Below are 14883 nucleotides of genomic sequence, written 5' to 3'. Positions count from 1 at the left end.
AGTATATATATTCTTGATCAGCATGACTAGACGAGTCGATCTAGCCATGTCCGTCTGTCCGTCTGTCCGTCTGTCCGTCTGTCCGTCTGTCCGTCTGTCCGTCTGTCCGTCCGTTTCTACGCAAACTAGTCTCTCAGTTTTAAAGCTATCGGGCTGAAACTTTCCCAAAAGTCTTATATCTTTTGCAGGTAGTATATAAGTCGGAACCAGCCGGATCGGACAACTATATCTTATAGCTCCCATAGGAATAATCGGACAAAAAAATGAAAAAAAATTATATCTTTGGTGTTTTTTAGCATATAAACTCCTAAGCTTGGAAATAACAATTTTTAAATAATTTTGAATTTTAAATTAAATTTTATCGAAATCGGACGACTATATCATATAGCTGCCATAGGAACGATCGGAAAATTTGTGGAAAAATAATATGAAAAAAATTATAGCTTCGGTGTTTTTCAACATATAACCTCCAACGCTTGGAAATAACATTTTTTAATTAGTTTTGAATTTCGAATTAAATTTTATCAAAATCGGACGACTATGTCATATAGCTGCCATAGGAACGATCGCAAAATTGGTAGGAAAATAATATGAAACAAATTATAGCTTCGGTGTTTTTTAACATATAACCTCCTACGCTTGGAAATAACATTTTTTAATTAGTTCTGGGTTTCGAATTTAATTTTATCAAAATCGGACGACTATATCATATAGCTGCCATAGGAACGATCGGAAAATTGGTAGGAAAATAATATGAAACAAATTATAGCTTCGGTGTTTTTTGACATATTATCTTATACTATTGGGAATATCATTTTTTGTGTTTTTAAATTTAATAATTATAGCTGCAAGGGTATATAAGCTTCGGCTTGCCGAAGCTAACTTCCTTTCTTGTTTGTTTACACAGAGATAATTATTCAAGTACATTGTTCTTGAATTGAGAACATTCGTTCTTAAAAACCGTCTAAGTATATTTTGGTATCAATGTTCTCAATATTAGAACGAGATGGTGAGAAAAGAAAAGTTAAATTGAGTTTTTTTTAACAACTTTTTGATAAGTATACCCTACTGACTGGACTAATAGTTTTTTTGTTGAGATATACAATGTAATTACCGTATGTTGTTCTATTTTTAAGAACATTTTCAACTCAGATGAGAACGTCAGAGTTTTCTCTGTATAATTATACCCGTTACTCGTAGAGTAAAAGGGTATACTAGATTCGTCGGAAAGTATGTAACAGGCAGAAGGAAGCGTTTCCGACCCCATAAAGTATATATATTCTTGATCAGGATCACTAGCCGAGTCGATCTAGCCATGTCCGTCTGTCCGTCTGTCCGTCTGTCCGTCTGTCCGTCTGTCCGTCTGTCCGTATGAACGCTGAGATCTTGGAAACTATAAGAGCTACAATACTGGGATTAGGCATGCAGATTCCTGAGATTCCTGCGCAGCGCAAGTTTGTTTCAAAAGAGTGCCACGCCCACTCTAACGCCCACAAACCGCCCAAAACTGTGGCTCCTACAGTTTTGATGCTAGAACAAAAATTTTAACTGAAATGTATTGTTCTCATCAATACCTACCGACTGACCTAAAAAAAGTTTGCCACGCCCACTTTAACGCCCACAAACCGCCCACAAACTTCAAAAAATCGTAAATATGAACGCGGATATCTCGGAAAATATCAAAGATAGAGAAACGAGATTTCAGATTTAGATTCCGTAGGCTTGAGCGCAGCGCAAGTTTATTACGCGAATATGCCACGCCCACTCCAACGCCCACAAACCGCCCAAGTCTGTGGCGCCCACAATTTTCATGGTAGATAAAAAATGTAAACTGAAATGTATTGGTCTCGTCAATACCTATCGATTGATTTAAAAAAACTTTGCCACGCCCACTCTAACGCCCACAACGCTTAAATCTGTCTACCGCCGGTAGGTGGCGAATTTGCTGCTTGCATATCTCCATTTTCCTTTGGTCCCTTTAGCTGAGTAACGGGTATCTGATAGTCGAGGTACTCGACTATAGCGTTCTTCCTTGTTTTTATTATAAAAATAATCTTTTTTTAACCCTTTTAAAAAATTGGAATTTTCCACCAATTTAATCCCCCCGTCCAGTTACCGAACCGATTAAAGGCGACAAGCAGAATCGCAGATAACCTCACAATTGTTAAAGCTGAAGCTGCGACGTGATTGCATTTCAGCTAACTGCATTACACTTCGCCTTTGCCCGCTCTAAGCAGATAATTTGGGCCAGAATACCATTAGGAATTCCCTTTTCCCGCTCGAAATCGGAGATGGGGAGCTGTATCTTCGGGCTTAATTCGACTGCATCTCACACAAACCCCCAGAAACCCCAGAAAAAAGCAGCAGCAGGAGCACACTCAGATGTGAAATGAAATTACGAAGAACCAGCTGAATGTCAATGTCCTCCCACAAAATCCCTTCCCATCTGCTCCTCGTTCGGCGATGCCAAAAACAAAGACCGAACGGAATGTATATACAGCAGTATGTACAAATATATATATTTTTTATGACATTTCTGACAATTTATGATGCAAATTCCTCACCCAAAAACTGAAGAATGAAGCGATGGCACGAGGAGAAGCCTCCGACAAATTGTCGAGAAATTGCATAAAACTATAAAAAGGGCAAAAAAAACCCAGAAACATGGGAGAAAAAACAAATTGTTATGCTGAAATCTGTAATCTGAAGTAGTTGCGGATGCACTCGAGAGATATTTATGGGGCGAGAGTGGGAGTGAGAGGGAGTATGGCGAAAAAGAGACAGCCACACTCCCTGGGCAAAGGGCAAAAGCTGTATGCAAAAATTGTTTTATTTCTGCTTTCATTATTTTGCTTTATATTTCGTGATGGCTTTTTATTTTCTGTTGATTCATCAGAAAATAAATTGAAATATTCTTGTTGACAAAACCGAATTCGGACAGAAAACTTTTTGCTGTTTGCCATTGGATGATTTATTTAATTTACTAAAACTAACACAACATGGAAAATATTTGATAATAAAATCACGTTCACACGCTTACGGCCACAAATCAATTGGTGCCACCGAAAACGAACCCATCAATGAAATCGGCCTCGTCCCCGAGAACCCAAAGTTCATTATAAAATTATTTGTCTTGCTTTTATTTCGAGTCCCCAATTCGTGGAAAGAGTTTTGACCGCAAGTGAGGATTGCTCCTCCACCCACACGATTTTGCCTTTGGCCTTTAATATGTATAAATACCAATCTATCCCACGAACTCTACCACAACAGATTCTTTCAACTTGTGCGGTCCCCTTTTTCTGGTTAATATGACTGGGTTTTATCCGAAAGTCACACAAACAAGCCAGCAAAAAGAAAAGCGAACTACTGGTAGCAATACTCGTATATACGGTCAGTTAAAAACAAATATTGCAATTTAAACAGCAAAACACCACAAAATGTGATGGAAAAAATGAAGAGCTTAATTAACGAAATGAAATATGACCTTGTTTTTGGCTGAAAATCGAAATAGGAACTGATGACGAAAGTGAAAGACAGCGCAGTCAAAAATAGCGAGTAGAGTTATCTAATCCATTTGAGATAGTCTATTGGTTAATTTAATACTTAGCAAAAAGTTATCGAGTTTGTGTAAAATGATATGATGGTAAATTAATGATTTTTTTTGAAGTATAAAATGTTTTACAGCAGATTTTCGTCAACGTATCAATGGATCATCAGATAGTTTTTAGATTTCTAAGATTAGATTTCTTTCTATATCAAAAAGTTTGTTTCTTTAATACCTTCACTTTAATTAAAGTAAGTTAGGTCGCACTAACCCTTATTTTATAGTTTAATTATCTCCTAAACATTAATATTTTTGGAAATGTTGTTCCCACACAACCTAAAAAACTTCGATTTCGATCACAACGATTTTAAATAACTGATTTCCATTTCGTGCATGTGGCCAAAACTCAAACATGGCACAATATGTTATGAATTTTTATTGAGTTGTTTGTGTGTTGAGGAAAAAATTAATTTATCGCCTTCGCCCGTTCGTTATTGTTCAAATAAAAGGCCAAATCGATATCGACGATCGAAAAAAATGGAGGGAATTCGGAGGCATCATCATCATCTGGACACCGCCATCGATGGACATCAATGTGGGGATATGTCAGAAAGTCGGAGGCGGGGAGACGTTGCCTGAATTTAAATGGACAAATTAATTGCGTTTGTCAGGCCTGTGGACAGGTTCTGGCCATTGGGACAACAACGAGCCCAAACGCCCGAACAAAGAATTAATTGGTTTTTGGACACTGGATGAAATATATTTAATTTAGGCTTAATGCCGGACAGAGATTGCATTTTAGTATGCATCCCCTCTCTCTCTCCATCTTGTTACAAGTGTCAAATTGGCATTGAATCATGACTGGGACTGTATCGCTTTATCTGTACGCGATCGTCGGGCCATCAAATAGCCATTAAACAGTAGACCATTATCCTGGTTGATGGGGAAAGAATGCCAGAAACCCTCTATAAAGGATCTGGGGTCTCAAACCGCAGGCGATCGTGTGGCTCAGTCGCTGATCGAGGACCGGAACATAAATTATCACTTCGTTTTGGGTCCGACAAAGTGACTTGTAGAGGATACAATCGGGGAGAGATGAGGAGTAAGAACTATGTATTAAACACTGAGGAAAAATGATTGAAGTTTATTTCAATTATAAGAACAATTTTAAGAGTTTTAAAATATATAATGTAGTTTAGATTTTACAATAACCAATAAAAGAAATAAAATAAAAATACATATTAATAAATATTCTTTAGGTACCTAAAAATACTTTTGTTAGTTTGAGCATAGCAAATTTACTTCACATGTATTGTAATGTGTAATCCTTAAGTTGAACAACATTTTGTTCTGGTTATTATAATTATATGTATTCAAAATAGTATAGAAGGAATATTTTTTCCCCGAATACAATGATGTTCTCCCCTAGTTTCGAGATCCCTCTTTTGTCCGATCTGAGTTGACAGTTTTATTGTGTCGCCCTTTTTGAATTAATTGAGCCGCCCCTCGCTCAGTTCCAAATGAAGTCGTTGTCGTTGTCGTGTTTCCAAGGAATGTCGTGAGGATGAGTTCCCCGAGACCTCATCCCATCCCTGGAGATGGAACCCCTGAGGGAAGATGGACCGCGAGGACCACACATTGTGATGGAGACACACGCAGCTCTTTTCACGAACCCAAAAAGCGTTCCCTAACAAATTGCTTCTTCTCTATTCATTCGGCCTGCGGGCAAGAGCCGTTGCCAATTAATTATAATTGATTGGCGATATTAACGAAAATTATGATGATTATGATTATTCGCTGGAAATGCACCCGCAGATACGTAGATACGTTTTTCTGTCGAAAGATTCGAACGATTCGTAATAAAAGCTGGAAACTATTCGAATGCATGATAAACGACTTAATTGTGGCTTTCAGCGAGCCATTGGTATTTAAATTATTAAACTTTTGATATATCATCTGCGGGGCTATAAAGAATATTTTAATCGGTTTGAATGGCGCTTTAAGGCGTACAAAAGTGGGAAAATAAATAAACAAGGGATTGGACTTTAAAAGAGGAAAGTGATGAAGGACAAATCTAAAATAAAAGATGATTATTAAATGTTTCTAAATACCTCAGAAACTAAAAACGCCTAATTAATTTTGTTTAAGGGAAAATCAAGCCGAAAATTATATCTATTATATTAATTACACTTATAAACAGTATCATATTGTCTTTCTAAATTGTAATATTTTTTTTAACTTCATGGCTTTACTTTCTAATTTTTGGTATGGTCACATTGCATTACATCTATTCTACAAGTAGCCACTCTACATTTATTTTAGGAGCTGTCAAAAATTTTTCAGAATATTTTGATCATTTGTGCTCCACTTGGAAGGTATTGTTTTTCTGTGGATATTTTCGCAAACATGGGTCGTCGCCGGAATAGTTCACGGAGTTACCAAGCCTGGCGCTCCCGTTCCCGTTCGCGTTCCAAGTCGCGTCAACGACCCACTCGCTCCGACACGATCTTCTCGGATAGACCGCGGCTGGAACGACGTCCGGGCCATGCTGCCTCATCCTGGGACATTCCGGCCGCCGGATATGACCATCTGACCCCGCTCCAGTACAAGGCCATGCAGGCCAGTGGGCAGATTGCCTCCAGGATTGTACCGGATGCCGTGCCCACGGGGGAGTCCGCTGCCATTGCGATGGTCACTAGACAAGCTCGTCGTTTGTATGTGGGCAATATTCCATTTGGCGTTACGGAGGAGGACATGATGGACTTCTTCAACAACCAGATCATGTCCTTGGGCCTGAATGTCTCCCAGGGTTTGGATGCCAGGGCGGTGCTGACCTGTCAAACGAACCTGGAGAAGAACTTCGCCTTCCTGGAATTTCGATCCATGGATGAGGCCACCCAGGCCATCACCTTCGATGGGATTAGCTTTCGCGGGCAGACTTTGAAGATCCGAAGACCCCACGACTATCAGCCGGTGCCCTCATTTTGTCCCACCGAAACCGAAACTTCCCTCGACTTGAAGTTGCTCACCAATTTGAATATTCCATCGTTATCAGGCAATTCAGCTGGACATGTTGTATCCACCCTGGTACCCGATTCCCCGAATAAGATCTACGTGGGTGGCCTGCCCACCTGCCTGGATGAAGCGCAGATCAAGGAGCTGCTACTTTCGTTCGGAAGACTAAAAGGATTCAATCTGGTGAAGGATAGCCAGACCGCCCTGAGCAAAGGATTCGCTTTCTTCGAGTATGTGGATCCCTCGGTTACCGAACAAGCTATAGCTGGCCTAAATGGCATGCAGTTGGGGGAACGCAGGTTGATTGTCCAGCGATCCATTCCCGGAGGAAAGAACGGGATCGTTGGACAACCTCCCGTTGTTCAGGTACCAGGGATATCCACCCTACTGTCCACTGGCTCACCCACGGAGATTCTGTGCCTGTTCAACATGGTTCTGCCGGAGGAACTCCTGGACGACGAGGAGTACGAGGACATCAGCAGCGACATCAAGCAGGAGTGCACCAAGTACGGAGAGGTGTGCAGCCTCAAGATCCCCAGACCCATCGGCCCTTCACCGCAACGGGGCTGTGGCAAGGTCTACGTCCAGTTCGAGTCCGTGGAGGACTGCCAGAGGGCCCTCAAGTCGATCAGTGGACGCAAGTTCAGCGGTCGCATCGTGATGACCTCGTTCTACGACCCCGAAAAGTATCTGGCCAACGACCTTCAGTAATAAGTTTAATAATAACATGGGTTCAGAGAATGCCTGAAAAGCTGTCTTTGAAAATCAGTTCTCTTTCATTTAAACATTTGAATTCTGCCTAAAGGGGAAAAGACTTTGCTCTGCTTACGCTCAAAACCGCCACATGCAATGGAATTTAAAGGAAGGGTCGAAATAAATAGTCATATATATGTTTCAGCTATCATATACTAGGTAAAAATGCTTCTATACTGCTCATATCAGGGAGTTTATTATAAACCTCTACTATTTTATTAATATTCTACAACGCTTCTACTTACTATATATATTATTGGAGAAATTAACTTGTTGATATGTACAACAAGTATCTGAGAACTCCATCTTGTCAGCTGTTGAATCGGTTAACTGATGGGCCCAAGGCCAGACTGCGATAACGAATTTAATCCCCTGCGAAAGTGCCGGCTCTCGTTATTGTTTTTCGTTGTTGTGATATCATCTGCTTAATGCCACAGAAATCGCTTTAAGTTATCTGGGGTTGGGATGCCAGGACACGCCTCCCCGCCCCCCAAAAAGGGGCGGCCCGGGATTCAATTAGGCAGACCGACTTAAGCTGCAATCCTTAAAGCTGCTCCAAAGCTGACACCTCCTTCTGCAGGTCCTCCTCCTCTGTTCCTCTCTTGTTTTCATCTTCCCTCTGCCAACAAAGCTCTTGCTTAATTAAAATTTTAAACTTTACGCTTTATCGCCGGCATTTCTCGGGCATATTCACACCTACCTTCTGCCTTTTACCAGGTAATTCCTTAATGCCCTGCCCTCAATGAAGAAGCTTCTTGGCTGCTTATCTCGCCGAACGGTTGCATTTTCTCAGGTCTCACATTTCAAGACTTTCGGGGCATCCGCCTTGGGGTCTTTTCTTATCGCAGACTTTGGTCATTTGGTCGACAGCCGATCATCAATACTGGTACGCGTAATGAAATGGTTAATGCACGGAAAGAAATGTCTATAGGAAATACAATTTACTGGTAAAAAAAGAAAGTTTAATTTTTATTCCATTTATTAAATACATTCATTCAATACAAAAATTCAGAAAATCTTATTTGAAATCGTAAAATTATTAAGGGTTAATTTCACAATGTTAGGTTAAGATTCTATTTGGTTATCTATCATAGGAAAAAGACAAATTAATTTTGCAATGTGAGGTTACACAATATAACTAGAAATTTGATTCTAAATAACATGATGTTGAGAAACTTAGTTTTTCCAAGAAAGCCATTTTAAACTAAACTTCAAAAGTTAACATGACATTGAGAAAACGGCCTAAAAAATGGTGATTGGAAATTGAATATTTTACAAAATTATTTGTAAAAATATGTCAGGAACCTCCCACTTTTCCCCCAGTGCAGCTTTAAGAGCGTTGAAAGCCCATCTCCAAACTGAACGATTTATCAGTGGCAGCGACGACCACAACTAAACGCTTTATCGGAGTGGTGGAGATTGTGGCAGGAAGGAGCGGAAAAGACGGAGAACTTGAGTGGATTGTGGACACAAATTAATTCAACGCCTTGGACTTTTGTCATTCACCGGAGGAGACGATCTGAAGGCGAACCTTTCATTCCCCGTGTTCCCCAAAAAAAAGCAACTAAAAACTTCTTTCGAAGCCGCTGCTGTCCCATGAAAATCAATGCCTCGATGGGTAATTAATAAACGCCCATAAAGATGCGGATACAATAAAAATTCCTCTGGAATCGGAGGCGGGTAGGATGGGAGGAATCGAAATCAAAAGGGTTTCTTTGATTTTGTAGTTTTTTCCTTCGTTGATTTTTATGATCTGGCAGCTGCGCTTTGGGGATTAACTGGATTGACTTCTAATCTCTCCAGCTCCCCGAATCTCGTCGGGCAACTTCTTCCCTTTCCATCGATGGATTGTGACCGAGGTTAGGGTCTCTGTGATGTTAGGTAATCGAAATTAAGCAATCAAAGGCACAGTTGAGTGAACCCTCGCCGTCTCCTATGCATTTTTGATTGCATTCTCATCATTTCATTTGAATATGATGTAGTAGATAATTACCGGGCTCCTGCCAGAGCAACGCCCTTGATAAAACAATTGTTAAATGACTTTTTCCCTCACTTGATTGTTCCATTTGGTAGCTGGAAAAGTATCAGAAGCTTGTTTTTTACTTATCGCATCCATCACTTGATTTGTGTATCTCCCGAGTTATCCAACTTAATTAGTTGGATCTGCAGGACGTTGTGCTTCACTAATGATAGTTTAGATGACCGAACATCGTATAAATTTGCCAAAGATCTAGAGATACTCCTATGAGATGGGGGGATCCATAAAAATTTGTTCTTCTAATGATCGCGATAGGCATCTCGCATGTGTTCAATTTGTACAGATTTAATTAAGATACATGGAAATGTTCAGAGACAAAAGCGCGTTTAATGAACTGGACTGCGAATCGCAGAAAGGTCAGAAGTTAATCTCTGAAATATTTAAAAATCAAGCAATCAAGGCCGGAAACTTTTTCTGGTTCTCAAAGGGAGAATTTCTATACCGAATTCAATTAACCAGAACCTGTTGCTTTGTTTGGTTTACCCGCAATTCAATTCACATTTCCGGGGCCCTAAAAAAGAAGAAATTAAAGGAATGAGGAGCCGAAGAACAAAACATGCGAAATAAAATCAAATAAACAAATATTGTTGTGCAGTTCGAGCGAATTTGTAATTTCCCCTTCATAGTCAACAACAAAGGCTAAAAACAAATTACCAGCGAGAATAATTTCACCGAAATTTCCACTTGGGGTTGTATCTGGAGAGGAGGGACGAGGTTTTGGATGGTATTCCCCACCCACTTTCGGGCTGTCATTGCCATTCCCGTTCCAGGGTTTCCACGTCGCTTCGTTAATGGCAGCGCAATTAATTCGAGCAAATCGTCTGTGAACCCTTTTTATGACCTCTAAGAGCCCGGTTCACACTGCCACCCACCCACTTTTTATCCCCCGTCTCATTCGCAGATAAAAATTCATTAAACGACATCATTGGAGAGCTTTGTTTCGCTTTGAACTGTTTGCCGGGCGATAATAAATGCGGAATAGAAACGCAAATGCCGAAAAAAAGTGTTCTTTAAATGCTTCTGAAGTTGTTTTTTCGGGGGTGGCGAAAATTGTTTGGGTTTTATTTGCGCAAACTGTTGAATGAGCTACAATAGAACCTGAACTTGGTTCTGGGAAATGTACTTCTTAAGGTTCTAAATTTATAAGGATTTCTTTTGATGATACAAGATAAAAACGATTGCGTAAATATATTAAATTATTATATGTATTATCTGATAAATGACTATAATTTGTACTAAGCTTGTCCTTTTCTTTTTTAATATATTAAAATATTTTTTAGGGTTCCTATCAAATAAAGATCTTTCAGGTAGTCTTAAGGTTTCACAAATTATAAACTGTATCATTTGTTTTTTACCTAATGCATAAGATTAAAAGGGTTCCGTAAACATAGAAAATATTTCGTGCATTTGGTGATTTAGTCATCAATCATATCTATTAAACAAATAAATAATTAATTATTATTTTCCCGGTCTTAAGTAACATGTGGATATTTTTCATAATACATAACTATTTGTATTACCTTTTGTTTAACTATTGGTTGTTAATATTCCGCATAATAGGTACGACCATTCAGCTGAATTGCATCCCTGCCAGGGATATAAATCTCGCTGCCCCTTCCCAAAATTTATACTGGACTAGTTCCCCTAGCACCATTAAACTAACCCATTAGCTGGCTATTCAACATTTTGAGCACATTGTTACACGATAATACCGCTGATCTATTACGCGGCTCAAGCACCATTTGTCTTCCCTAAACTCTTACACAATCCGAATCCAGTCGAGTTCCGAATCCTAAACCAGAATGCGAGTTCGAAGAACCCATTTGTGGACACCCTACGGCGCCGAGGGAAAAACAAAAGGAAAAGCGGTGGGCATCCGAATGGGTTTTTCCAGCAGCTCGGCGAGGGAGGGTCCAACACCAGCGCGAAATAACCTGCGAGTCGAGCGCATTTAATGAGGGTCATAAAATCAAGCGCCGGGCCTCAACCTCCAGACAGAGCGAGAAAAAAAGAGGCCCTGAGACATACAGATAAACCGAAACTAAACCAAATCAAACCAAACCCGAAAGGGTGTAACAGGTGAGCCGGCAATGAAATTATAATGCAGATTATCCCGGGCAAGGAGAATTGGTAGCTCTGTGGCCCAAAAAGGACATCTAAGTGGCCCAAAGCTGACGATTTGAGGAGGAAACCATTTCGTACCATTTAACCATTTTCCTTTTATTTCGAGTATTTGCTTTGATATTTTGCCGCAAACCTTTTAAATCGTTTGTTTGGGAATTACACCAAGGGGCTTTCTTTGTTGCTCCTCCTCTCCTATGCAAATGCGTGTCAACTTTGACCCCAAGTGAAGCCGAAACACATAATCCGAAAAAAGAAGAAAAAATGGAGCAGATGCGAAACAACAATAAGAGACCGGGCAGCGAAACAATGGAAAATCCGAATTTAAGCTCCTCGAAATGCTCGACTTTTTCGACTGGCCGCCACTTCACTCCGCCTGGCATAATCCAAACTAAATGTCCGACTTAATTTTGTTGTTCAACTGTCCTGCTTTTGGCCCGCCTTTGCATGCACTGCGAGAAATATTTCAGGGAAAATGTTCAAAAAATAAAGGTACAATTGGGTTGTAGAAATTGTCTCGAGGGTTTTAATTTTTATTTGTTTTAATTTAATATTTAAATAGGTTTATTTATCTACATACACTTGTTTAAAGTATGTTAAAAAATGTGGACAAATTTATAAAGATACAAAAATGAAATTTAGTTAAAACAAACTTTAAATTTTGTGTATCCTTAGATCTTAAATTAATGATAACAATTTTAGCATAAACAATTTTTTTTCAATATATACCTTTGTTTTTTTAAATAGTGCTTAAAAAATAAATTCTAACCTTCTTTGATTACCAATATTTTAAAATTATTTTCATGTAATTGAATATATTTGAGGTCATATTAACAGGATTTTATTGAGTTCTGGTAATTTTTATTTTATACACTTGATCGATTTATCAAAACACTCAACTCCAATGAACCATATATGTATGGAATATTTATTTTCCCATTCCTTTTCCTTAACATAATCATATGTACCTGTCATTTCCTCGATGACCGACAACTTGTGAAGCGTGCTGATAGTGGGGTGTATTTATAAATGTAAGTGCAGATTACATACCTTCGTTGCCTTGGTTCACTGACCTTTGGCCGGGTCTATTCAGGGGTTCCCTTAAGGTTGTTCTTTGTTGTTTACCTATTCCTTATTTTTTTTTGCCGTGTAATGCTGTGAACTTCGAGGTCCGCCCACTGATGAATGCCCGCTGCTCCGGGAGTCGTCTCCATTCTGCTGGCGAGCATTTGTCCTGCCGTTTGTTTGGATGCTGCTGCAGTGCCTTGCCCCTCACGGGCACCCTGCCCCCACCGCCCACCGCCCCTTTCCGCCTGTCAGCATCCACACAATTCAACTTCAACTTTTGATACTCATCTGAATTTGCATTATTTTCTTTTGCTGCTGTTTACGTTGATTCTGATTTTAATCTCTCAACTGCGCTCCGCTTTCCTCGCTGGCTGGCTTTATTTAGTTTGGAATCTTTTTTCCCGGTCCGATTTGCAGTGATATGTACCTGCCTTCAGCCGTCGTCCAGGTGAACAGGTTTCCTTTCTTTTGTCTGTCGCGCCCGGCAGGTTCCAACGCACTCTTCACTCGCTTTTTCCCATTTTTCCTGCAGTCCCCATTCACTCCGTTCGAGCAAAAAGGCGAGGACGGGAAAAAAGTATCCTAATTGGTATTAAAATTGACGTTATTTTTTTCCCTTACCCATTGTATTTCGATGCCTTAATAGCTAGAACGGTGCCGCATTTGTCTTCTCCAGTTTTGTCCTTGCGCACTTTATTCAAATTGCATTAAATCTGGAATCGTAACCCGACTTTGGGCAAAACGCATTTTTCAGATTGCATCTCGATGGTCGAGATTAAAATCGAAAAACAAACAGGCTTCTGTTCTTTCTCCGATTTCCTCGACCCTCACAACCAAACAATTTTTTCTGTGTTTTTGTTTCTTTTTTTCATTTAATTTTTTGTTACCTGAATTTTATCTTTTGTTTGGCGCTCGGGTTTAATGCCACGAGCATTTATAGGGGAAAAATAAAAAAATTATCTGCAGGATTAATTTTAAATGTGGCCACTTACACGTAATTAAGTTCGCTGCACATTATTTAAATATAAATAAAGCCGTTTTCCCAGCAGCGATATGCAGAAATAATAAAGCCGGCTATAAAATTTTATTAAAGCTTAAATGGAAATGTAACGAATTTGCAGCAAAAGTGGCTTGAGTTGGGCATTTCAGAATGGCATAGGTCAGTTCCAATAAGTTATAGTTAACAGCACTCCGAAAACTGTTGAATTGGTTCCACTTCCCCTTTAACAGGTTCGATACATTTTCAGTGGACGGTATTACTCCGAAAGATAATGTTCCGTCTTATGTTGAGAGTTAACAGACTGCCTGTTAAGACATTTTTGAATTTAAATATAACATGACTAAACCAAGTATTAACCAAGTCTTTAAAAATTTATTAGATTTCATAAATTATAATACCGATTCTGATACAAAAAATAAAGAATTTTTCGTATTCTTTAAAAATAAAGAAGAATTTTTCGTATTCTTATTTATTTGTTGTACTCTTTGGAATCCTATAATATCCTAACTCCATCTGTACATCCCATTGGATTCCGCTGAGGTATTTTTGGGAACTTATGTTATTCTCTCTGGGATTTAATGTGGACTTTGTGAGTGAGTTGTTGATTCTGTTTGGATTTGTTTGTGGATGTCATCTAAAATGTGTGTCATTTTGTGGCTAATGTAAAAGTTACCATCCGTGACTCTTCTGCCCAGCCAATTTAAACGCAACCGCAGTAAGATCATATGAAGTAAACCAATATAAATTTGAGTTTATTGATATATCTTTGAACTTTTAGTTTTCTTTACAACTATAATTCCTTTTTCTGGAACAGCCCAAAATAATTATACAAATAAATAACCTCTATAAATACACAACATACAGAAAAAGTTTTAATTTCTAACGTGTAAATAATTATATTGTTGTTTTTATAAACTTACGAATTTCACTGTTTTTGTTTTCATAAAAAAAAAGTTTGTTAAAAACAGCTGTTATTATTTATATATTTTAATGTTTATAAAACGAAAATAAATATAAATTTGTTTTATTTTTTCATTACTATAAGTGTATATATTAAATATTGAAGAAGAACCAGACTCGTGTCTGCAGTAAACTTTGCCTAACAAGATCAAAAAACTTCCTGGCCATCATAAAATATCCCATATCATTCAATTAAATATTAACATAGCTTCCACACGTTTTGGAACGCGTTTCGCTCTCAATCCATCCCTGTTAGAGGGCGGCGCCTGCGCACTGGCCGCTCTCTTCTTACTTATAACATACCTTCCACAGGCGACAGATACAATCCACTCGCGATGCAGTCGCCGACTCGATTCATAAATTGCGTTTAGTATTGCCGAGAGA

The 14883-nt window shown here is 39.0% G+C and overlaps 1 protein-coding gene across 1 annotated transcript; it reads left to right on the top strand.

Moving 5' to 3' along the window:
- Positions 1–5853: 5853 nt before the first annotated feature.
- On the top strand, positions 5854–7307 carry LOC119550688 (splicing factor U2AF 50 kDa subunit). The gene has a single exon (XM_037859553.1). The coding sequence runs from the start codon at positions 5951–5953 to the stop codon at positions 7268–7270; it is 1320 nt and encodes a 439-aa protein (XP_037715481.1). The 5' UTR covers positions 5854–5950; the 3' UTR covers positions 7271–7307.
- Positions 7308–14883: the final 7576 nt, after the last annotated feature.

The sequence above is a fragment of the Drosophila subpulchrella genome, chromosome 2R, assembly GCF_014743375.2.
Source record: "Drosophila subpulchrella strain 33 F10 #4 breed RU33 chromosome 2R, RU_Dsub_v1.1 Primary Assembly, whole genome shotgun sequence".
Classification (NCBI taxonomy): domain Eukaryota; kingdom Metazoa; phylum Arthropoda; class Insecta; order Diptera; family Drosophilidae; genus Drosophila; species Drosophila subpulchrella.
This window is presented reverse-complemented; position numbering and strand designations above follow the sequence as displayed.

What these genes read in the sequence shown, in the direction of transcription:
- LOC119550688 (XM_037859553.1), top strand. Translation starts at nt 5,951, where the DNA reads ATGGGTCGTCGCCGGAATAGTTCACGGAGTTACCAAGCCTGGCGCTCC.